The sequence below is a fragment of the Vulpes lagopus genome, chromosome X (genome assembly GCF_018345385.1).
Source record: "Vulpes lagopus strain Blue_001 chromosome X, ASM1834538v1, whole genome shotgun sequence".
Lineage (NCBI taxonomy): Eukaryota > Metazoa > Chordata > Mammalia > Carnivora > Canidae > Vulpes > Vulpes lagopus.
This window is the reverse complement of record NC_054848.1, coordinates 83687747-83713734: the sequence shown is the minus strand read 5'-3', so window position 1 is coordinate 83713734 and position 25988 is coordinate 83687747. Positions and strand designations below refer to the sequence as shown.

Here is a 25988-nt window from a genome sequence, read left to right as displayed (position 1 = left end):
ATTATCGATCTGGGTTTGATTTGAAGTGTATTATTTTTAAATTCTGAGGCATTCTGATACAAATTTATGAAATGCGGAAGAGTAGGAGGTAAAGATGTAGTTTGATTTTCAATCCTAAATTGCCTCCAGTAGATTCCATTTGCCCTGAAAGTATTTCAAAGCCTTAAAAAAAAAAACCTGTGGGCAAATGGACTTTGAAAATCCTAAATCCCATAATTTCCAGAGGCCTCTTCATTTCAGGCAAAGGCTCATCCCTTGATTTTCTGTGTGTCCTACCAAAGGCCCAGCTGGTTTACATTTTTTTATTGCTCTCATTGATTTGGATGCATTGGTTCTTTCCTGACCTATTATAGGTTACTGGAGAATCACTTGCTCCCACTCCCAACCCTCAGTGCCCCAGCTGGATGATTCAAAACCATCTCGAGAGTTTGTTGGTGGGGAGAAGCCATCCTTTCCCACTAGAGCATTGACCTCCCACTCTTAAATCTCAGAGTGTAGGCTCTCACCCAGTCTATATTGTTTCCTTAGCCCAAATGTTTAGAGGAGAGTGATCCTGGCTATATAACACCGGAGGTCCTACCTGCCCTTCTCCGTAGCTTTCGTGTTAACAGACATGCTCCACTGAGACATATCTGCTTGGTCCCTTGCTTGAGTCAAAGAGAAGTAATAGGACTCTGCCATTTTGAACTTGACCCCTGCCTAAATTTGCTTGAAGCAGACTAGGTACTCACTTGGTCACATGGTCTAGAAGGGAGTGTCACTATCTTTGGAGGAGAGAGAAGGGGTAGGGGCAGGAGAGAGAACACATCTGGCCTGTCTTGTCACGTGATTCCATCCATGGCCCTGAGCCTCAAAGTCCACGTGTCAAGTCCCTGTTCTAGCTCCCTGTATGGTTGGGAGCTTCACTGGTTTAGGTTCTTGGTTCTTGGAAATCTTTGCATGGATTGACCTGTGAGAGTGCCTAGTACTCTAGCAGTACTTGCAAAGGACAGGAAAAGGCAGCCGACATCATCCATATTTCCAAATGGGACCCAGTGGACTTGATGAGAAAGAACTAGCCCAATGATTCATCATTCTGAGGCCATTGTCTCACAGCCAGATCAGTTCCTAGAAACGCCCCAAGTGGGGCTGTTTCTCCCACCCTAGCCCTGCCTTAAGTGATACAACCCACCCTAGAGACATTGTTGATCAGGATGCTGACAGGTCTCCCTGGGTATGATGAGGTGATGGGAATAATGAGAAACACACCCAGTCCCAGCCATGGCTTAAAATCTCCAGAATGTCTCAGCACTTTCAAAAAGGGAGAGAACTTATTCTCAGCCCTCCCCATTTGCAGCCCAATATAGTTCTTATCCTGGAGCCTAGCCCTATGCCTTACAGTGGGAGCTGGATATGTTTTGGTTAGTTTGCATTGGCAGATGTTCCTATGGCCCCTTCCCTTCATAGGCCTCTTTGCCTGCAGCTCTTAGGATACTTGCTCTTGCATGGCACCAGTGACTTCACCTCCCACCCAACGAATGTGAGACCACCAAAGTCTACCTGTAGGACAGGTAGTGATTCACTGTAGTGGAATCTATAGCCACTGAGGTGGGCAACAGAAGATATTGCCTGGAGATTAGAGGCATGAAAGGCTCCTTCATGATCCTTTCCCTCTTGATCCCATTTTAGTGCCTTCCTTCCCATGCCAGACAGAAGGCCATCTCCATTAACTCCATATCCATCTGTGTTGGTGGATCAGATTCTCATAACATTTGATATTTTGAAAGGATTTGCTTCAGGATCTGCAAATACTGGCCCTTTGGGAAGAGCAATAGTTTCTGCAACTGGCCTCCCTGGCAGCCAGTATCTCTGGGAAATTTTTATACCAAGAAGCATATCCACTTGGGCCATACAGATCTTTTATGAAATTGCAGGTATTGACACTAAATTCTACTAGAGGTTCCTTTGCAGATAACCAGGGCAGATGGAACTCTGTTTTCATGCATTGTTTCACTCCTCCACTTTCAGAGTATTTAGTGACTGCTCACCATGTGCTGGGCACTTGTGAGCACCCAGAGGCTGCTCCTGAAGGACCTGAATGGTTGCTAATGATAAAACAGGAACTGAGCTGGGTTTTTTTGTTTTGTGGGGAGGTTGTTTTTGTGTTTGTTTTTGGTTACAGAGGCTGCTCTGTAAACATACATCCACAGCCATGAAAAGGACAAAGGATACTTGATGTCTTGAGGGGTTCAGGGCTTACATTCTGAGCACAGGGGCCCGTTTCAGCTCCCTAGCCCTTAATTTCCAGTCCTATGTTCTCTTCCAGTGTGTGTTTCCAATGGAAAGACCTACTCCCACGGCGAGTCCTGGCACCCAAACCTCCGGGCATTTGGCATTGTGGAGTGTGTGCTGTGCACTTGTAATGTCACCAAGCAAGAGTGTAAGAAAATCCACTGCCCCAATCGATACCCCTGCAAGTATCCTCAAAAAATAGATGGAAAATGCTGCAAGGTGTGTCCAGGTAAAAAGGCAAAAGGTGCGTTGGTTGGAAGCCCTGCCTTTGGTTGACTGAGATCCCCACAGAGTCCTTCTCAGTATTCATTAAGCATCAGAAACCTAATCAACCTGACACATCATCTCAATGTTACTAGTTCTAACAATGAACTTCATTCCCCCCCTCTTTTGAAGGGCTGATAAGATTGTTGCTTAGAAGAAATTTACTACTCAGAAATAGACCGGGAGGGGTGCCTATGTCTGCTAAACTTTTGGCCCCATGTAGCCCTAAGCGCCAGACTTAAGCCTGGCTTTTCTAAATTGCAGAGAAATTGAGTTATGAGGATTATACAGAAGAGCAGTAGCACCTGACATTGATGTCACTATCTAACTGATCAAGCACAATCACATCCGTGACCCTTTTGAGACAGGATGGGAGGCAGGTGAGGTAGAGTGGAAGGAGAGTGGGTTCTGGGCCTGAGTGAAGTTGTTGTGTGACCTTGGAAATGTGACAGATCTGCTCTGGCCTCCATCAGCTTTTCCTTAAAATGGTATGCTTAGAACAATTAATCTCCAAGCACCTGTCCTAACGCTACAGTTTTATAATGATACTATTATTGCTCTATAAAAGTTAAAACTGAAGCATATTGAGTGACCTGCCCTGAGTCCACAAATCGATAATAAAAATCAAGGTTTGGATGTCAGGTCACCTACAGCCCATTGTCTTTTCCAGGACAGTAGAAGATATGAACTGATAACAAAAAAAGCAAGTGGATTAAATAGTGGTTTTAACGCATACGATATAGATAAAAACATAGTCTGTAGTGTTGGAGTTGACAGCATAGGGAATTGGTGATCCATCATTCTAATCCTGGCTCTGCCACTGGTTTCCTGTGTGATGTAGAAAAAGTCACTGCACCTCTCTGAGCTTCAATTTCCTTATCTGCAAAATGAGAGGGTTAGAGTGGATGATTTCTTAGGGTCTTTCCAGCTCCCAGCATTCTAGGAGTGAATGAATTCCATGTACATGAATTAATCTATCATTTATTATGCCTACCTGCATTTTTGTAAACACAGGTGAAAAACCAAAAACTTTTTCAAGGTAGGCAGAGAACTAAATCGTATATTCCTTCAACTTAGGCAATTCCTTATGATCAGCAGGCCAACATGAACTTAGTCAATGCATATTTTTTTGAGCATCTTCATGTAGGCCAGTCATTCCCAAACTTGTATGCACATTGGAACCCCCGGGAAAGCTTCTAAAAATACCTGTGTCCCATTCCCAGAGATTATGATTTCATTGATTTCAGGTGTGGGCTGGGAGGGAGCCCTTTGAAAACATCCCCAGGTGATCCTAATGTGCAGACAGGTTTGGGAAGTTCTGACATAGGTAGTTTATGGCCTTGCTCAAGATTTGGTTTGTGTACCAGAAGAACTTGGAAGCTAGTGAGAAATGCAGACTCAGGTCTCACCCCAAACCGACTGCACCAGAAATCAGCATTTTAACAAGATCCCCCAGTTGATCCCCATGCACATTAAAGTATGAGATCTATTTGTGGCACAAACAAAATCTTTCTTAGTGGAATGGCCCTCATCTTCCACAGTAAACAGTGGGTAAGATGTAGATAGGGAAGACAGGACCTATCTGATCTGGAGTAGAGAATTGGGGCATTAGATCTGATGAGGAACTATACTCATTAGGGGTAGGGAGAGAGTACAGTCTGAGCATGATACAGACATGAGGGCTACCAAGCCACAGTAACCTATCACGACCTCCAAGTGTGCAATCTTACTGGATCCTCAAACCTTTTAGTGCCCCTTAGGAGTAATTCCACCAACACAGTTTTCTCTTTGGTCAAGAGTGGAACATCTACAGTCATATAAGTAATACAGCATGATAATTTCAGACAAAAGCTAATCATTATCTAAACTACCACAGGGAAGGTAAATCCTTCCCACTATACAGTACTGCAATTTCGACCTCAGACCTTCAGACCAAATCCCATTTCATCGTATGCTTAGGCCTTTAGGGATGCGGGTGATTCAAACAAGAAGTGAACACATCAACTGAATATAGAAAAAGAATTGTTAAATAAATACTGTGCTGTATACTACGACCAGCAAAAATCATTGTAGGCCAAGATTTAATTGCATGGAAAGATGTTTGTGACATATCTGATAAGTACAAAGAGCATGCTACAAAACAATATTATGATTCCACTTGCGTTAAAAAAGCAAGCCTGTATAATACACTTAGACAAAAAAGGCTGGAAGGGCATATCACAGACTGTTAACAGTAGCTGTCTTTGGATGATTAAAGTTCTCATTTTCTTCTTTTGGTTTATCCATATTTTCCAAAATTTTCGACAATGTCTATTACCTTTGTAGGTAGAAGAATAAGTTATTATTTAAAAAACTGCCCTTCAGAATCCCAGTCCACAATATGTCAAAGAGTCTGGTTGACCCAACCTTTCTCTCTAGAAGAGCTACTTTCCCACCCTGCTCAGGGGGTAGAGATAGATACAGGACTTAGAGAGCAACATGGAAAGTGAGAATCTCTGTCCCATTCTGTGTGCCTGTCTCTCAGTGAGCAAGGCAGGAGTATCAGCAAACTGAGTGACACCTGATAGTAACATTGCCTAATGGAGTCATTATCCACAGATGCCAGGGCACCTGCTCCAGCTACTCAGAAACCTCGGAGCATTAGGGAACATGCATTCACTTGTGCCTTCAATCTGAAAATACATATTATGTGCCTACTATCTGCAAGTAGAGAGAGAGATGAACAAGCCAGACAAAGGCCCTTTGCCAGCCTGATCCTTACATCCTATAGGGAAAAGAAAGACAACACAAACAAGGTGATTTTACATTGTGATGGGTACTGTGAAAAAGACCAAGCAGGATCAGGTAACAGTAAATGGGGGTGGGTGGTGACAATGAATGGCACTTTCTTTAAAAAAAAAATTATTTATTTATTTGAGAGAGAGACAGTGAGCCAGCACAGGTGGGGGAGAAGCAGAGGGAGAGGGAAAAGCAGACTCCCTGCTGAACAGGGAGCCCGACATGGGGCTTGATCCCAGGACCCCTAGATCACGCCCAACCAACTGAGCCACCCAGATGTCCCTGAATGGCACTTTCAAAAGAATGGTCAGGTGAGGCTTCTCTGAAGAAGGGATACTTGACTGAAGTCCCGAGCAGTTTAAGCAACGAGAAAGGGAAAGATCACAACATCACCAGCCTCTTAGAAAACAACACATGACAGAGAAAAGGGGACAAAGAGTGAAGAGGGAGGAAGATAGATGGAAAAAAGAACAGTAAAGTCAGTTATTTGTGTTGAGAAGGGAAAAGAGAGAAATAGAATTCACTGATGACCCATCCAAAAGCTTCATTATAACAAATGATCACAGGCTCCTCCAGTCACAAGCAAAGGCCAAAATAAAGGATGTGAGGTTTTTTCTCTTTTGCCCTTGCTCTGGTAGAGGCCAGCCTGGCGTTGCACAGCAGTGGTCACCTACAGTGTTGTGTAGGACTTCTACTCCTTGAAGGCTCTCCAACTTCTCTCCCGCCCTCACTACACCTCCCTGATGTCTGGAATACCCAAAATTACACGCTTCTTTTGGTTTATAGCAGAAAACACCTCTTTGAGACTTAAAAGTTACCTAGGTGGGGATAATACATCGCCAGTCCTCTCCACTTCCATAAGGAAATGCTTTCTCAGTTTCTTAGTTCTGGAGTGCTCGGGATACAAGCATTCTTCAGGGAAGCGGAAATGGATGGAAATGACTTGAGACATAGCAGGCTTCCTTGGAAGGAAATGAAACGAGGTGAACATGAAGCAATTAGAAAACACATTGAAGTGAAGGGTGTGGAATGAGGAGGATGTTGCCCACTGGGTAGCTTGAAAGACACATTTGGTTTACTCAATATTTTCAAATGCCAACTAAGGTTGAGTCACTGATGGGGTTTCTTGTTTGTAGAGCCCTTCTCCTGAACAAACTAAGCTCTTGGTGGGGTGTGTAAGATGACTCTTCAGGACACTGGGAGAATTTTCAGTACATTATGGGTATTTACAGTGCCATCAAGGATATCACTTAGCAGTTATAGCTGTAGCCAATATTAAGCTGGTGCAAAACTTTTTTTTAAGGTTTTATTTATTTGAGAGAGAGCACATGAGCGTGGGGAAGGAGCAGAGGGAGAGGGACAAGCAGACTCCATGCTGAACGCAGAGCCTGACGCCGGGCTCTATCCCATGACCCTGAGATCAAGACCTGAGCCAAAATCAAGAGTCAGATGCTCAACCGACTGAGCCACCTAGGCACCCCGTGGTGTAAAAAAATTAAAAACTGAATGCAGCTCTCATTCTTTTTTATGATAGTCACACACACACAGAGAGAGAGGGGGGCAGAGACACAGGCAGAGGGAGAAGCAGGCTGCATGCACCAGGAGCCCTACGTGGGATTTGATCCCGGGTCTCCAGGATCACGCCCTGGGCCAAAGGCAAGCGCTAAACCGCTGCGCCACCCAGGGATCCCCTCAGCTCTCATTCTAAGTGTGATACATACATAGAGGTCCCTGTATACCCAGAGACCCACTTCTCCCACGTTATGAAAAGTGCCAGCACACATCCCTTAATTACCTAATACATCAAAAAAGGCTGGCCCATTGAGCAATTAAATAATTAAAAATGACAAAAGGAGAAAGGAAGCTTGGCTCTAGGATGACCTGCAAACGGAGTAGTCCAACTTGGAATCATCAAGAGAAGACTGATTTTGTCCTAAACACTGCCAGAATACTGGTGAGGGTGGGAAAGCTATTCAGGTCAGTGAGAGATGCACGATAGCAATTTGATTCCAGCGTCTGGTTCAAATGCATCCAATTGGCTATTAACAAGTCTCCCTAATTGAAGTCACAGATCCAAAGCGCCCAGCTCTCAGTGGTTTCCTCAGATAATCTTACAGGTGACTTCTGCACATACTCAAAGTTTTCAGGCTGTCCATGGCTTCTCTTTGTTGTTCTGACTTGAGTATACTTTAAAGACACAGCTGAAGAGGGTACTGACCATGAAGCCAGCAAGGAAATTGAACTCATGGATAATCCAACTAGGAGAGAAACTTTTTATTTTTGGTTGGGGGCTGAGGAAAGAGGAGGGTGGAGCAGAATGGGAAGGATGAGGGGGCTGGTATCTTTATGCCTGGAAGCTGAAATACAGCAGTTTAGTTTATACTTTAAATGATCCATAGTTGAGGGATTTGACCAGTCTTTGTGCGTGTGTGTGTGTGTGTGTGTGTCCCAACCATTCATTTGGCATAGCATACATATGACTAATCTGACATCTAGGTTTTGGCACTGGTGTTGATCTGGTATTATCTTTCCCCTTACAAACAAATCAAAGAGCATTCATAAATGTCAAGCCAATTTGAATAGATCCTTTGGGCAAGTATATGCACATAAATGAGTGTCATAAATGTTTTCTAAGTATACCTAAGTGATGTCAGGGAAGATAACCAAAGCGCTCTGTCAGCCCATTCCCTGGGTCTCTGTTGGTAACACCGAGCTAAACAGACCATGACCTGGACCCAGCATGGAAAATCCTATATACCCTGAAATGCCTAAGAGATTTGTACCTGGCCACATTCTTCCTCCTCATGAAGGCCTACTCCTCTGTGGCGGGCAGGGGAGCAGTGGCAGGGGGTGGATCCAGTACACTTTGTGGGTCAGTGTTCTGCCGAGCTCTGGATTCTGTCACCATATGGCCTTAAATGGAAGGTCATGTGTTCCTTTGTGATTTGGTGGCTGTTACAGGGTGGCCTAAACTGAGCCAAGGAAATATAGGTGGGATTTCTATCCCCGTGAGAAGGCTCTTGTTGACTGTCCACGTTTGACAAGTGCCAGGTGTTCTGAACAACGAGATACCTGAATGCAGATGTTTGCTTCTAGTTTTGGAAAGCCATTGTGAACCTCTGCTTGCTTCCTGATTTCAGAAGAACTTCCAGGCCAAAACTTTGACAGCAAGGGCTACTTTTGTGGAGAAGAAACGATGCCTGTGTATGAGTCTGTGTTCATGGAGGATGGGGAGATCACCAGAAAAATAGCCCTGGAGACAGAGAGACCACCTCAGGTAGAGGTCCACGTTTGGACCATTCGAAAAGGTGAGCAAGACAATATTAATTCCTTGTCATTTTTTGTAAGGGGTTGGAGGAACAGGAAAAGAGGGGAAGACTTACCTTGATTTTTGCTTCAAACTATTCTTCTGTTTGGCTCAGTTCTCCTGATTGCTCAGAAACTAACACATGACTAACACGTTTGTGATTATGACCTTTCATTTCAACTAGGACCTGTCCAAAAAGTAAAGTATCGACCCTTAGGGTTTATTGTCTTTCTCATACCAACAAAGGCTGGAGGAGTCTTCCTCCTCTCGGAGTGCACATCGGAATCTTCTGGGAGAGGTTTTTGTAAATACCAAATGCCTGAGCCCTATCCCCAGAGATGCCAATTGATCGGCCAGGAATGGGGCCTTGGCATAAGCATTTGTTCATAAGGCTCCACAGGTGATTCTAATGTGTAGCTAAGATCACAACCTACCAGACTATAGCCTACCATTCTTTCCGACACGAAGCTCAACCAACACGTAAATCTATTCATGTGGTGCGAGGCTAATCTCTCAAAGCATGCTGTGTTCTCTGGAGTAAGACACATTGAAAACATCATCCCCACCCTCAAGAAGATTTAGTCTCACCAAAGGGACAATCCCAGTCTTTATGTCCCTCCAATTCCTTTTCTGCTTACTCAGCTGACTGCCATAGCAAGCTCTTCAAACCATCCCACAGATATGAGGCTAGTGTTGATCTAGTCTGGTCAAGTTTTCTAGAAATCTAAGAGGTAAGATTTCAGTTGGGAAATAAAGCACATCCTTTTTCTCCTGGCTCCTGCATAAGGCTTGAGAGTGCTCAAACTTTACTGTGCTTCGAAATCATACAAGGGAGCTGGTTTACAACATGTTCACCTGGCCCCATCCAAGAGCTGTGAATTCAGTAGGCCTTGGGTAGTGCCCCAACATGTCACAAACAGCCAGTGATTCTAATTCAGGTGGCACCTGGACCATACTTTGAGCAACAACTGCTCGAGTGTTAGTAGGGCTTCTTTGGCTCCCTTTCCCCAACTTTTCTTACCTAAAAGAGCGAGTTCCTCCACACCCCTTAAAAATATGCTAGAATGCACCTGTGTTTCTCATCCGTGTTTATTTTTGCTCTATACCTAGGAATGTTGGTTTTCTGTCTCTGATTCCCTAGCTCCTCTGTAACTGGTCACCTAGGACTAAGCCCTCTTCTGTTGGCTTCCCTAGCAATGGGCCTGGTATTTTTTGCTTCACATCGCTCACCTCCTTGAAGCATGCGGGTGTCTTTCAGCTTGCTAGCATAGCACCTAGATGACCTCTTGTTCAGTGTTTGGCTAGCAGAAAAAAATCCAGGCTTCAGTTATGTTGCCCTCTCTAGACATGAGGATGAAGTAGGCTGGTAGCTTGTTGCTCCTTAACTGCAAGGCCATTTTTCCAGCTTGTGTGTTACGCCGATAAAAGCTTTTCAGGCAAAGTTGAGACCGGGTGCCCCCCCCCCCCTTATTTTAACTTTCCCCATTTTCTGTAAGGGAACACTGAAGGAGCTGTGAATATTTCCCAAAGGGAAATACGCTTTTCAGTAAATTTGGGAACAGGGATGGCTTCTCCATTTACACAAACAACCTGTCTGCAGTTCCACTGCTGGCTCTCACTGCTGGCCAGAAGGGCAGCCCAGTGGTTGGCAAGAACATCATCTACCTGGACTTGGGGTGAGGGCAGAATTTCCAATCCTGCCTTTGGCTCTAGAAGCTCCCACCAGCACCCATGCTCGATTCTGTGTGGCTCTTCCCAGGAGGGGGATCCCATGGTCAGCAACACTATCTTCCATATCTCTATCCTCCGGAGAACCAGAGGGGGAGGCCAATGAGCCAAGGAAACAGATGGAGTCAATTATAACCCTGGAGTCATCCAAGTTCCTGGTTAAGCACATTACACAGCCTAGCTCGATGCTCCTAAGCCCCTGTAATGAGATGATATGCTCAACCCAAGCAGAAAAAGGGGGGGGGGTTCCAGTTAGAGAGGGCCTGACCACCTGCCGCACTTTTCACTTGGCCCCAGGCATCCTCCAGCACTTCCATATTGAGAAGATCTCCAAAAGGATGTTTGAGGAACTCCATCACTTCAAGCTGGTGACCAGAACAACCCTGAGTAAGTGGTACCTGCCTTTCTTTACTCCTCCCCAGAAAACGCCTCCAGCCTTCGATGTAGCGTAGCCCTAAAGAAAGTCCCTTTGCCTTCTCCATTAATGTTCTCTTTCTTCTCTGGAGGACCCTAGCAGCAGAGGGGGTGTCTGAACGTGAACTGAAAAGCTTAGACCTGGGGAATACAAATCCAGATGCAGTCTGAGCATAAGCTACCTCGAGTCAAGGTTCCCCTGATTATCTTTAATGAAAACTGTTAACCCTAGAGTCTCAAAAGGATCAGAGAAAGTTCACAGGATTCCTGGGTTGGTAACATTTGTAGAGACTTCACATCCAGAAGGCTACATCCTTCTGTGGTGGGGATAAGAGACAGAGAGAAGTTGAACGCATCCCAATTCGTCAAAGCTCTAGTCGACTCTTTGGAACTGCCTCCTGAGCGGTCATGTTTCTCTAAAAGCATCTGGCCACTCAAGCATACATGCAGGGCTCCCTCTTTCTACACAGGATGCAGCCTAAGGACTAGATACTTCTAGGCCCTGGGGGGTGGGGAGCACTTGTGAAGGAATACAAGGCCCAGAATTTCTATCCACAGGGATTGCCAGTGGGCAAGAAAGAACACGAAGATGCCTTCTCTATGAATCAATCTAGGTCGGAAGAGTTAAATACCTAAGCACTCAGAGGAAATCTGCAAGGAACAATGAGATGAGAGCCAGGTGGGCTTAGGCAAGGAAGGCTTCCTGGAGGAGGTATATTTTGAAAGAGAAGGGTGTGATAGGGCAACAGGTCAGGGCATCCATTCAGGGAGAGGGAGCAACTTAACTCAGGAGCAAACAAATGTGGGAGTGGGTGGCCCTGGAAGAAACTGGAGAGACGTTCATGTAGAAGGCAGGTGGCATTGATAGTTGATACAGACTTACAAATGGCCTCATAATATGAAAATGGTGCTTTGGAAAGAAGTCTCTTGGCTATCAGATAGATTTAATACAAATTTACTTTGGTGAAGCCATATTCCAAAGAGCCCAGTATGCCATGCTGAGAAGTTCAGCTTGCTTTCCAGACCAGAGAACCCCAAGGTAGTGTTTTAAGCAAGTGCACGATGCATGCAGATCTGTTTTTTTTAGAAAGGAGTCCCGCTGTGCAGAGTGAAAAGTGAACTCCCATGGTGAGTAGCTGGTGGTACTCTGAATTAGGAAGCTCTTATACCATTAAAAAAGAAAAAGAACTGAGCACTGGGTGTTTTTCTGTATGTTGGTAAATTGAACACCAATAAAAATTAATTTATGAAAAAAAAGAAAAAGCTCTTAACACTGTATTAGGTCAGTGAGACAGGGAACAGAGGTCACTAAGAGGGACAACTCTGGGGCTAAATCATCAGGATCATTACAAAGAGAGAAAGGAGTTTGGAATGACTCCAGGAATAACAACTTTACAGACCTGGTGAATAGTGGTAATTAGCTAATGGGAAACTGGAGAATAAGCAGGTACTGGTGGGGAGGGGGGAATGCATTTCACTCGGAACATGTTTAGATGAAAATACTTAAAGGCCATCTGAGCAGAATTTATCCTATGGGCAGCTGAAAATAGGGTTGATGAGGTCACTTGTTTATTCTGTAGGGGACAGAAGACCATAAACTGAATGGGAGGAGAATCCAAATGAGGTGGGGGTTGGGGTTGGGAGTCCTTACGTGAGTAAGGAATAAAGGGGGCAGAATCTAGGATTTGGTACCAATGATGTGACTTTTGAAATTACCAAGTAATTTCACAGAACACGTTTTTGTTTGTCCCATGAGCAAGGCACTGTGCTGGGCACCAGGAGGGAAGGCGCCTCAAAAGATGATTGAAATAAATTCTCTGTCCATAATAGAATTTGGGGTATATAACGAATGTAGATGGTGTGTACCTCCACCTGTGTGCAGCTGAAGGAAGTGGGGAATGAGATGATCCTGTGGGGTCACCTAGGGACAAAGCAAAATAAGCCTGATCCTTCCTCCCATGTAGCTATCAGATCCTGACACACAGCAGGGCTTCCGTGGAAGCCAGTGCCTTGTTCAACCCTTCTTTCCTGTTGAGTTGGAGAGAACAGAGAAAAGTGAAGGATCCCAGGAAGAAGGGAAGGAGCAGAGGAATTGAGTCTGTAAGGGAAGAGGGTCATGATCTCCTGTGGCCTGGGAAAGAAAAGAGGTTCGAAATAGGTTCTGGATTAAGAGGAGCTCGCTGACCTTGGACCAGGAGCTCCCCAGCTTGTAACACCATGAGAGCAGAAATAAAAAGACCACAGAGGATATCCAGGGTGGGCAGTTTGTTACAAAGATTATTTGCCGTGGCAAGATGACAGCAGGACAAAGGAAGACCTTGCCACCCAAGGATCAGGAAAGTCAGAAAAGGGATGGTCCAGAAGAGAGAGGATCTAGAGTAGTTTCCAATGCTCAGAACAGGGTGTGCACTCCAAAATGTTTGCTCAACTAGCATGACGGAATGGGGAAGAGGCAAGTTGGTAAGGACATGCTGGATGCATAGACACGTCCATGGAGGAAGAGGAGAAAATAGGGAATGGAAGAGAGAGCCACTGGGGGGAGGAGTGAAGTGAGAGGTGCAAAAGGGGTTGTAAAGACAGCATCTGAGCATGGAGGAAAATAGGTGGACAGTTTTTAGCCAGGGGTGGCACAAATAGAGAAAAGAGTGGTAAATAATCAGGTCCCCTAAACTAGTATCTGGCCCCGAAAAAGTAAGCAGAGCCTCAGTAACACGCAGGTACTGCTTTATTTGACCTGAGGCCAAATCAGCTACCTAAATAGCTAATGACCTGATAGAGGAGCATTTTGCAAATGCTAAACATACTGGAAAAATTCCAAGAATACTACTTCGGTTCAACTTGTGAGGAAGTTATGTATTATTCGTGGCGTTCTTAAAAATACTGAGTGTTGAACACTCCTCGGCCTGTTGTCCGTATCTGTTCCCCAAAAAGTGTTTTGGGGGCTGTTCTGCTTGAAACCACATGACATTTGCAAGGATGGGGTAGATTGGTTACACTCCTCATTGGCTCTGCTCTCTCCTCTTTCATCTCTGGGCTGCTTTGTGTTTGCTTTGTAGGCCAGTGGAAGATATTCACCGAAGGAGAAGCTCAGATCAGCCAGATGTGTTCAAGTCGTGTGTGCAGAACAGAGCTTGAAGATTTGGTCAAGGTTTTGTACCTGGAGAGGTCTGAAAAAGGCCACTGTTAAACGAGACAGATGGTGTTGGAGAGGGTGAAGCAAAAAAACTGAAGCTGCAGCTGGACTGCGGGCTTATTTTGCTTAAGTCACCAGTGCCCTAAAACCCCAAACTCAAATGCAGTTCATTATCCACGCCATGCACAGTATAACTTGCTCCTTTATGTGGAGTGGTGTGTCAGTCCTTAAACATCTCCTCCAAAGAGACTAGAAGAGTCTCGAATTATTTGTGGGAGGAAGCAGGATAGAACACCACAGCACTGCTCTAGTTTCTGGGAGAATCACATTTCTTTACAGGTTAAAGAGTAAACAAAACCCTAGGGTTTCTATCTAGAAAGTCACTCCAGTGAAAGAAAAAGACAAGAATTTGCTTAGTAGGATTTGTGTAGTACAGAGAAAATATGTGTATGAAATTATACTCTTCGACTTTTAGGATGTCTTGTGTTTTTAAGAAAAAAATAATTCCCCCTCCACATCCACCCAGAGACGCATGCATACGTGCACACTCACGCACACATGCGCGCACACACACACACATACACCAGACACTAAACTGCAACCTTCCTTCTGAGGCAAAGCCAGCACAGGCTCTCCCCTCCTTGCCTGGCTCCCAGGTAGCTTGGAAGTTGTGGGTACCCAGGAGGAGAAAGAAGGAATTGTGAGCAAAAGGCTCTGCCCTTGGGTCAGTGGTGTGGTTGCCACCGTCACCAACTATGGTGGCAAGGTGAAGAATAAGAACACCGTCTCATGGCCACATTCACTTTGAAGCCCTAAATAACTTTTCCCTAGTGCTACACTTCTCTTTTTTCCCTGAGCCCGTGAGGCCCCCATAAAGAAGTTAGAACTGGGATAGAATCTTCTGAAACTGAGTCCACACAAGACAAAATAAATGTTGAAGAAAATGGTGGCTCAGGGTCCACAAGGTAACCTTCTGTGTTTTCAAGTCCATAGAAATCACCGACGAATAGCTCAATATTCATTCATTTTCTTGATGCCAGAGTCTGTAGTCCAAAACTTTAGGTTAAATGATTACATTCTAGAATCTCCTTAAAAGGGCAGGGTTCCTTCTTCTCCAGTTACAGGAGTTCATTTTGACTTTGCAAAAGGGCTCAGTCCCCCACAAGCTTCTGATTATTGGCTCTTCAGTTAGAAGAATTATTGCTCATTAGGGGAGGTGGACATTCTGGTTAGGATCTTTGTTCTAAACTTTGATACCATTCTCATCTCATCCACCAAGCAGGGGTTTGAATCATGAATCCTAGGGAAGGCTGCTCCAAAAATGTCAATTTGCAGCTGGATACCAGAGTGGAACTTATCCATTCTGAGGCCTGGCTTTTAGAAATCATTTTTGTGGCAAAACTCTAAACTCCACCTGGCTCTCAAGTGGGCCTTCTAGATTCATCCCTTCTGAGAGGCATGAATGAACGCTAATGAGTACTCAGAAGTATTAAGGAAGCAGACATCCCATATTCCCACTCCATGACTGCAGGAAAGAGGAACAGTGTTTTCCTTACTGTAGTTGACACCAAGAGGGAAAAATGCAGAGGTCTTTATGGCAACCTGGCATAAAGGAATCTGTTCTCATAAGAGACGGGGGTGCCTCATGGCCAGGCCTTCAGGAGACAAGCCTCTTACCAACCCTTCCTACATAGTCTCTGTGGGAAAGGGAGGGAGGACACCCAGGGCTGAGAGGCCACAGAGCATTATTGCAGAGGCTGCTTAGTAGCTGCTGCCTCCCTCCCAGAGGTGGCAGTATTTCCATAGTGTGGAAACAAGTGACTGGATCCCGAAACAAAGTGGTGATTTCCCCTTCTGGATGACTCACCCCAAAGCCTTTCCACCCAGGTGTTCTCTGAAATCTCAACCATAAGGGAACACCCAGAGAGCTTCCCTAGATAGACTTCTTCCCCCAGGGGCTGGGACACACCTTTACAAAGTACTGTGGGAAGCAGGAGCTGGGGAGCTGTGCTAGGCCAACGGAGAAACCTTCCAGCGTTTGGTGTAGGCAGTAGGACAGTAGGGAGAAGAGGCCGAGCCACCTGTAGCTAGGAAAGGAATGGATGTGGTTCTTCTTGTATTTATTTGTATCATAAACACTTGGAACAATAAAGACCATAAGCACAATTTAGCAGTCGTAGCCATTTTCTAGTTAACTCGTGTAAACCAGAGTAACATAACAGTATTAGCCTTTCGCTCTTCTCACAGGACAGGTACCTAAATAGGGTACTTATTTATGTAGTCGCTGTATTTCTGGATTTTTAAATTAATAAAAAAGTTAATTTTGAAAAATCATCTGCAGGAATGCCATGTGAGTGATTGTCTCTCTGGCTTGGTATTGACCTTGGACTGGGTAGCAAGTGATGGGTGGGCCTGACCGTTTTGCACGCAGCTCGACACCCTCTCTCTCCCACTGTAGCATCCTCTGGTAAGAGTGAGGACTCTGGGGTCAGCACGCCAGCAGTTTTAATCCCAGCTCTGGGGGCGCCTGGGTGGCTTAGTGGCTCAGGTCATGATCCCGGGGTCCTGGGATCGAGTCCCGAATCAGGCTCCCCCCCGGGGAGCCTGCTTCTCCCTGTACCTATGTCTCTGCCTTTCTCTATGTGTCTCTCATGGATAAATAGGAGTGGTGGAAGGGGAGGAGGGCGGGTGTTGGAGGGGAATGGGTGACGGGCACTGAGGCGGACACTTGACGGGATGAGCACTGGGTGTTTTTCTGTATGTTGGTAAATTGAACACCAATAAAAATTAATTTAAAAAAATAAAAAAATAAAATCTTTTTAAAAAATTAAAAATCTCAACTTTGTGCTTCCCAGCCATGTCAGTCTCCCCGTCTATAAAATGGGGATAATTATAGTACTATCTTTCGCCTGCAATTGCACGGTGAGGCTTAGTTTAGCCAGAGCACATCCAGTGAGTAGCCTATGTTCATTTATGACCGTGGATGAGTTCAAGAAGGGCATGGCATTGAAAATGGCCATTGATTTCTGGCATCCCCTTTAGGCAAAGACATTTAAGGGACTGGGGACAGAAAGCCACTGACTTGGGTTTCAGGAGGGCCTCAGTTTCAGTCTGCTGCTCCGTAGCAGAATTGTATAGGGAGCAGGTTAAGAGTTTTGCCATCTATGTTGATCCAAAGTAAGTTCCCTCAAACCCCTAATACCGATTATATGTGTGCTATCACAGAAACCAAGAGCACTAAAATGTCAGATAATGGGACAGAAAAGTGTGCACTGGTGTGAGCCAACACAGAAGTCACTGGTGGTGACATGTTGGGGGACTGATGGGGGCAGAAACCAGAAGTGAGTGGGGAGATGAGGAATTGGAGACAGAAGTTAGAGCCACTCTTTGGAGAAGCTTCATTACAGAGAGTAGAGAGATTACATGGAAGAAGTAGCTGGAGGATTATGGGGTCAAAGGAAAGTTTTTGGGTTTTCTTTTTAGTTTTTATTTTATTTTAAAGATTTTATTTATTTATTCATGAGAGACAGAGAGAGAGAGACAGAGAGAGAGAGGCAGAGACACAGGCAGAGGGAGAAGCAGGCTCCATGCAGGTCCCCAATGTGGGACTCGATCCCAAACCCTGGGATCACTCCCTGAGTCAAAGGCAGATGCTCAACCGCTGAGCCACCCAGGCCTCTCTCGTTTTTGTTTTAAAGACTTATGTATTTATTTCAGAGAGAGGGAGGGAGTGTGCGTGTGTGCAAGCAGGGGGAGGGGCAGAGAAAGGGGATAAGCAGACTCGCCCCTGAGCAAGGAGCCCAAGGCAGGGCTGTATCCCACAACCCTGAGATCAGGACCTGAGTGGAAACCAAGAGTCAGATGCTTAACCGACTGAGCCACCCAGGCACCCCTGGAAAGTTTTTGTTTTAAATACGGGAGATACTTGACCATGTCTGAGCACTGAAGGGTGGGACCCTATAGAAAGAGAAAGATGAAAGGTAACAGGGAAAGGAGTATACCCTGGTGTGGGAGGTACATGAGAAGCCATTTCCCCGTGCTGAGCCTCGAAGCCCCCAATTCTTGACCTACAACCTGGACCGAATTTTGGCCACTGGTTGCCAACCCCTTACTGTGCATTAGCTGTTACCCTTCATCTCTGTTAGCTTGTCCTGCCCCACCCTTATACCCAGCAGAGTTTCTTCTAGAATGAAAGGCTCTAGATCCCACCATTACCTGACCTCCAGTGGGATAACCACATAGAACTCATACAAGACACTCTGGCTCCCTCTGGCACTCTGCTCTCTTTCCATTGTCACCCACATTCCAAATTTCACTGAGCCCTAGCAATTTGGTCTCCTAGATGTGGCCCATGTTTGCTGCTGTTTGCACATCTCTCCTGCAGGATCTTTTTCTTTGTAGTCTCCACTTCCAGGTGATTCCCAGGAAGTCCCAAAGGTCATCTCATGTAGGCTCAAGGACCAGTCCTGCCTACGACCACGTGGTACCCACCCTTTCCATTCCCTTCTTCCTCTGGCCTCCCTCTGTGATGGGCACTGCTGGAGAACATGGCCACCAAATGCTTCCATCACCACCCATCTTCTGACACTCACCACCATTGCCCGCTGTGACATGGCAGGCAGGGGCTCCTTCTGCAGGCCCAGATTTGCCAGCATGGTGGTGGCACTCTGGGATCCTCAGTCATCTTCCCTGGTGGCACCTTATCCTGTGTGCCAGTGGAGAGAATGCCTCCTTCCCTACCTGTGTTTTGTTTTGTTTTGTTTTAAGATTTTATGTATTTATTCAAGACACACACACACACACACACACACACACACACTCACAGAGGCAAAGACACAGGCAGAGGGAGAAGCAGGTTCCATGCAGGGAACCTGATGTGGGACTCGATCCCGGGACTCCAGGATCATGCCCTGGGTCGAAGGCAGGCGCTAAACTGCTGAGCCACCCAGGGATCCCCCCTACCTGTGTTGTTAATTAATACTTTGCCACCTTACGTGAAACCAATTTAACATATAGCTATTGGTGGTGTATTACGTGGACCAAGGCAGAGGTCTTCTTGTGTCTCAGAGTCTCCTGGACTTCTGTAAGGAAACAAATCCTTCATTCTCCACTTCCAGCCCTTTTGACCAGAGTGCAGAGACTGTGCTGAGTATAAGCCTCCAAGACAGACAGACATTCCGGTCTGTCCTCCTAATCCCTCTTCCTTATGATTCACATGTACAGCCTCTTTTCCCCACTGACTCCCTCAGGAGATCAGTCATGCAGATTGATTTTAGGAGGCCCACACCACCAGTCAGCCAAACAAGCTCAGATTCCTCTGAAACATCTATGTGGGAGACATGAGTCCTTAAATGCAGAGCTCCAGCTCCAGTACATGGTCTCCCAAATATTTCATACACATTTACAAAGTTGTGCCTTTGTATATGCTCTTCCCATGGGCTAGAATGTTTCTTCCCTCTCCTTCACCCAGCAAACTCCTATTTATCCTTCAAGGCCCAGTGGAAATGTCACCTCCTCTGTGGAACCTTACCTGCTCCCTTCCTAGTTGACTACCATTTATCCTTTCTCCCTATGTACTATATCCTCCCACCATGCCAACTCCATTCTCTTGGAACTTATTGTGTAGTACAAAGTCCTTAGTACTAGGAAGTACTAAGAACAACTTAATACTTAGAAGTCCTTAATACTTATGTGCCTTTGCACACAGCTCCCTTTGCCTGAAATATTCATCCCCTGGTGTCTCTACTTAACACCTACTCATCTTTTAAAACTCATGTTGCTCATCTCAGACCTTGTCCACCTCTTTCAGGCATGGTTATTAGTTCCTTCCCCCGTGCTCCTAAACAACCAAAGCACTTAGCTCATGCCAGTCTCTGTAGTACAATCTAATGACATGCATGTTTTCTTGGCTAATCCTCAACCACAGCCCTGTGTGGTAGGTCCCATTACTAGCCCTATTTCAGAGATGAGGACATTGAAAGCATTCACATTATATGCCATTACAGTGGACCCTTGAATATCTCAGGGGTTACAGGTTTCAGCCCCCCACCATGGTAAAAAATTTGCATATAATTTTTGACTCCCCGCAAACTTAACTACTAACAGACTACTATTGACCAGAAGCCTTGCCAATAACGTAGAGTTGATTAACTAATATTTTGTATGTTATATGTAGCAGATACTGGATTCTTACAATTAAGTTAAAGAAAAGGAAATATTATTAAGAAATGCACGAGGAAGAGAAAATACATTTACAGTACTGTACTGTGCAAAATTTTCATGTTTAAGTCGACCTGCCCAATTCAAACCTGTATTCTTTGAGGGTCAATCATGTGCATAAAAATGACGTACTTGCCCAGCCCCAGTCTCCATGATTAGACTGGAGTGTTCTGAGAGGGCAGAGACCTACTGGCCAGCCCTTTAGGCATTCAATAAATATTTGCCAAGTGCATGGTCAATCTAATAAGATTCTTTCTCTGGTTGAGAAAGAAAGCAGTCCAGAGATTACTATATCCAGGGGCTATGCAGCCCTTAGAACAGCTTTTTTGTCAACCTCTCTTAGGAAAAACTAATAAAATCCTGGTTAACAAATAGAAATGAAAAAGTGCTTGTTTGCCTCACAAAATGATTTACCATAAGGCATCTTCTAAAATAACTCACAGATACCAGATTTACGTAGCGACTTTCTTTTGCAGTGCTTAAAGCAAGATGTCCACATTTGTGGCATAGGCCTCACAGCTGTGAAGGATTCTTGGTAAGACTTCAATATCGTGTATGACAAGTAGTAGCTATATTTCTGTATAGACTATCTGTGTTGTAATATTTGGAATAGCTGTAGTGCATATTACAATAGTTACATCTCTATCCGTGTGCATGTGTGAGCATGTGTGTGTGTGAATAATTAGATTCTGACATGGTGTGTTGTTGTGCCCAAGATTGCGAATCCCAGAAACCATCAAGGAGCCGACACCAATGCAAGCGCACGAGGGTTTATTTAGCAAGCTCGAGCTTGGGCTCAAGTATACTCCATACAGCGGAGCAGGGACTTGGACCCCGAAATGGGTTACAGCTGTTTTTTTTTTTATATATATATAGGCTGGTCTAGGGGATTTTCAGAAGGGGTGGAGGAATTTCTCAAGTTCTGTTTACATTCTGATGTGGGGCTTTCAAGGGCATTGCGCTCTGTTCTCATTCTTATATGGGACTTTCTACCACGGGCGTGGGCTCTGTTGTCTTTCTGATATGGGATTCTCTGCTGAGGGCAATTCTGAGTTCTGTTGTCTTTCTGATATGGGATTACCTGCCGAGGACATTGAGGACATTCTGCAGTTTTTCCCATAAAGTTCAGCTCTTATTCACAGGGGCCTAAGATGGCTGTGCTTGTGCTAATGCTAAACTTGAGGTGAATGGCTTTGATTTTTCTCGGCCTCCACAGTGTATGGAGCTTTCACAAAATGGACAATACAAGATACCCAAAGCCTGGTTTCAAGTTAACATAGACAGGAGTTCTGAGCTGCCTCCAAGTACAAGCAGTCTCCAATCTGGGAATGAAGTGTTGGCCTGCAAATTAGAATCCAGCATGCATTTTGATGATGTTATAGAAACATCATTTTAGGGACACCTGGGTGGCTCAGTGGTTGAGTGTCTGCCTTTGGCTCGGGTCATGATCTTGGGGTCCTGTGATTGAGTCCTGCATCAGGCTCCCTGTGAGGAGCCTGCTTCTCCCTCTGCCTATGTCTCTGCCTCTCTCTCTGTCGCTTAGGAATAAATAAATAAAATCTTTAAAAAATATCATTTTATTTGGTGCTTGAATTCCTAGGCCAGTCCCCACAAGCCTCTTGAATCCTGAACATAACCAAGTAATAATATATATATATATATATATATATATATATATATATATATATATAGTCCCTGCTTAAGCTCAGTCCCAGGGGCAAGGGTGGGTGGTGAGGAGAGAAGAGTGAGCAGAAAGTTTCACCTTTCTGGGCGGGGTGGCTGAGAGGTGGGTGAAGAGCAGGCTGTAGGCAAAATGGCAAAGGCAGCATTTGTACTTGACAGCCTCCTGTTTGATCACACATGCTGCTATCCACTGCTGCCACTCCACCCTTCGCACCCAGTTGTCTCAGACCTAGTCCTGCCTGGCCTGGATGACGGATGACCACAGGTGGCAGGCTCCACGGTTAGGGACCTCACGGGGCACTCAGAGCCTGAGGTTCCCACCTCGGGACTGCTGTCTGGGCCTTAGAGAGGAAGCGCATTTAGTGAAGTGAGTGAGAGATAACCCTCAGATCCTTTTTCATCTTGAAAGACTTCATTACTCTTGATTACTCTCACAATGAATTCCCCAATTACAAAATTACAGGCAGAGGGCTGGAGGGAGTGAAAACCTTCTGGCAATGGAGACAATAGGAGGGAGGTGTGTGTGTGTGTGTGTGTGTGTGTGTGTGTATGTTGGGGTGGGGGGCTGGGGGTGAAGTTTAATATGGGGGGGCAGGGGAAGTAGGCAGCATCAAGTAAGGAAGCCATGCTCACCTTTCCATCTGAGTCTCTGCTGATCCACCTCTACCCTTTGGAAAGATCGTTTACGCTATTCCTCTTTTCCAGCTTTCTCCTTTTACTTCTTTTAGTAGTAGTAGTAGTAGTAGTAGTAGTAGTAGTAGTAGTAGTTTCAGGGGTAGGATTTAGTGATTCATCAGCTGCATATAACACCCAGTGCTCATCCCATCAAATGCCCTCCTTAATGCCCATCACCCAGTTACCCAACCCCTCCTCCCCTCCAGCTACTCTCAATTTGTTTCCGAGAATTAAGAGGCTCTTATGGTTTGTCTCCCTCTCTACTTTCATCTCCCTTTATTTCTGAACCTGCTACTTCTTTAAAATGCCCATATTTGGGTTTGTTTATAGTGGGAAATAGCAACTTGAGAGGGTGCAGTGTGTGGAGGCCTGATGAAGAGGGAGGGGCTGCTCCTCTACTAGCTTTGTTGACAACTGTCTGCGCTGTGTGGGCTGTCCAGCAGCACTCAGAAGGCTGTGGCCATGTGTTAGCCCTAGGAGGGGGCGCTTAGAAGTGAATCCTGAAATTCAGGAATGTATCCATGGAGAGAGATGGCTTCATCAGGAGGGAATCTCAGAAAAAGAAAACACTGCACAAGGGCTCTAACCATTTTCAATCTGGTTGTCAAGATATTCACCTTTGTTCAAAGTATTACTGCAATTTATAATAAAATCACATAATAAGTTTGGAGTCAGGGCACCTGGGTGGCTCAGTGGTTGAGCCTCTGCCTTTGGCTCAGGTCATGATCCTGGTGTCCGGGATTGAGTCCTGTATCATGCTTCCCGCAGGGAACCTGCTTCTCCCTCTGCCTATGCCTCTGCCTCTTCTGTGTCTCTCTAGTGAATGATAAATAAAATCTTAGAAGAAGAAGAAGAAGAAGAAGAAGAAGAAGAAGAAGAAGAAAGAAGAAAGAAGAAGAAAGAAGAAGAAAGAAGAAGAAAGAAAGAAGAAGTATTAGTAGTAGTTTGGAGCCAAACCTAGCAAAGAGTCCGGTCCTATAAGGAAACCCAGAAAAGGCAAGGAATTAACACATGCAAACAATTCACATTTCTCTCCCTTTCTCTCTCTTCCCTACATCTCTCTCTCTCTCTCTCTCTCTCTCTCTCTCTCTCTCTCTCTCTCCTCTCTCTCTCTCTCTCTTTTTAAAAGATTTATGTTAGAGAGAGGGTGGGCAGAGGGAGAGAAGCAGACTCCTCACTAAGTGTGGAGCCCGAGACAGGGCTTGATCTCCCAACCCATTAGATCATGACCTGAGCCAAAATCAAGAGTTGGACACTTAACCACTTACCAACTGAGCCACCCAAATGCCCCCCCACCCCATCTCTTAATCTCTGATTCCCTGTCTGTAAAATTCTATAAAAATAGTCTGCTTCTGGTGCTGGGTGGCTCAGTGTTTGAGCATCTGCATTTGGCTCAGGGCATGATTCTGGGATCCTGGGATCAAGTCCCATATCAGACTCCCCTCAGGGAGCCTGCTTCTCCCTCTGCCTATGTCTCTGCCTCTCTCTGTGTGTCTCTCATAAATAAATAAATAAAATCTTTTTTTAAAAAAAAGAATAGTCCCTGCTTAAAGGGTTGATGTGGGACTTAAGTGAGATAACATACTGTGTTCGTGATATTGACAGGTACATTAGCAAATACACAATAAATTCCATTTTTAAAAATTTGGTGAGCCATTTGTCCTCGAGCTCCCATAGTTCAAAGAAAGGGGAAAGCAGCCAAGTCTTGGCTTCTTTTAAGCAAAACAGTAGAACCTGAGCCTGGTTTTAAGGGAAGTACCAACCTGGGACAACTAAAAAGGAGAAGGCTTCTGGGGGGTCCTGATATAGAAAAGGAGAGCGTATGTCCCCATAGGACTTCAGCCAGGCTTTTGTAAGAGCAAGAATCTGATTTCAGTGCCAAGGAGAGAAGGAATAAATCTCCCCACCAGAATCTGGGAATTGTGGCAACTGCCGTCTGTTTTGAAATGTAACCACATGACTACAAGGTAGGAAACTCTGACTGACCACTTTTGTTCTGAAAAAAAAAAAATGACCTGGAGGTGGTTGTTGACCATAATTTCCATAAAAGCCCCCTAGTGTGACATGTGACATGGCTATTTCCAATGTTCTTTTACTTATAGGCTGTAAGAATAGAAACACTTCCATTTATTCATTCACATGTGGAATGCCCAGAGAGGGCCACATACTAGACTTGGTTTTGGGGTTCCAGTGGCAGACAAGATAGAGATGGCATTTGCCTGCATGGAGGTCATTGTCTACCAGAGAATAATCCTAAGAGTGGTAGGAAAGGGCAAGATGAAAGGGGCTATGACAGTGTAGGTCAGAAGCTCTTGTCCTTAGCATTCAAGGACAAGGAAGATGTCCCCGAGGAAATGACATTGAAGGGGAGGCTTGCAGAAGGCTTAGGGGTTGGGGTTCCACACCATATTTTGCTTGCAAACAGGGTGTCCTTGTTTTGAAAGAGTTCAAACAAGCATGAGACTGAAACTCGGATTTTACGAGTGACTCCCATGACCACGCAGGTGCACCTGGGAGAGATAGAGAGCTGGGCATCCCCTGTACGAGCTCTCCTGTAAAGAAATCGCACCAACGAAAGTAGACAGCAGAGTCCTAAGGGGATGGAACACAAGATGGAAATGTTAATGGAGGAAAGGGCTATGAATCTGAAGTCTTGCCTGAAAGCTCAGCCTGAAGGGTGACCCTCCCAAGGGGATGAGGGACCCACAGAGGTGCTGCTGCAGAGGCAGTGAGGCACCCAAGTGAGTAGTGTTCAACACTGCCACTGTTTAGAATTACTGGAACATGTTGATTATCCAGGTATGACTAGTTTTTATAGTTAGTCCTACTGTGGTTTTACATTCTCTATGAACACCATACCTGCTTAACTGACCACAGCCTGTGGACCACTCTGGCCCTCCACCCCAGCCCCATCCTTCCACCCCTGCTCTTCTCACCCTCACCCCCCACATCTGCCATTAGGTGGCAGTCAGAAAGAGGTTGGAGAGAGGCAGATGCGAAATTTTCAGCCCAGTTCTCAAGAGCCTTTCCCCCTGCAATTCTAAGAAAAATCACTCTAAGAAAATAAGCTGTCTCTTGGGATATGGCCTCCTCTCAAGCAACTGAAGTCATCATGCACTGGCCTTATTAGTGCCAAAGAAAGTAGTTACTTATGGCTCTGAGGTCATGTCAGGTAGAGAGGAGGATTGAGGCAATTGGGTGGTTTTCAGGCAGCCCCGAATCCCCTTCTGTGGGGACTGGCCAATTGTTTCTTCAAATGTCTCTTTTGCTTTGGCTAGTGGAGACCCAGTCTGAGTGTGATTACTCTCCTGGATCTGAAACAAAGACACAATCACATGGGGTGGGATTGGAAAGGACCAGATATTAACCCCAAGCCACAGGCAGGGGGATGCCTGGAGCAAGACAACAGGCTTGAGAAGGCTCTGATGCAATGCAATGGGGACAGAAGAGGGTGTTTGGTTGAAATGAAAAGGTCAATGTGCATTTGAAGTCAGAACTGTGGTTGATGGGACGCCC

The 25988-nt window shown here is 45.3% G+C and overlaps 1 protein-coding gene across 1 annotated transcript in view; it reads left to right on the top strand.

The window, feature by feature from the left end:
• CHRDL1 (chordin like 1) overlaps nt 1-16229 on the top strand; it is a 124686-nt gene extending 108457 nt beyond the window's left edge. Inside the window, 4 exon segments of the mRNA XM_041741286.1 lie at nt 2306-2500; nt 8454-8621; nt 10646-10735; nt 13819-16229. Of these exon segments, the coding sequence (XP_041597220.1) occupies nt 2306-2500; nt 8454-8621; nt 10646-10735; nt 13819-13949 (584 nt within the window). The 3' untranslated portion in view covers nt 13950-16229.
• The last annotated feature ends 9759 nt before the right edge of the window (nt 16230-25988 follow it).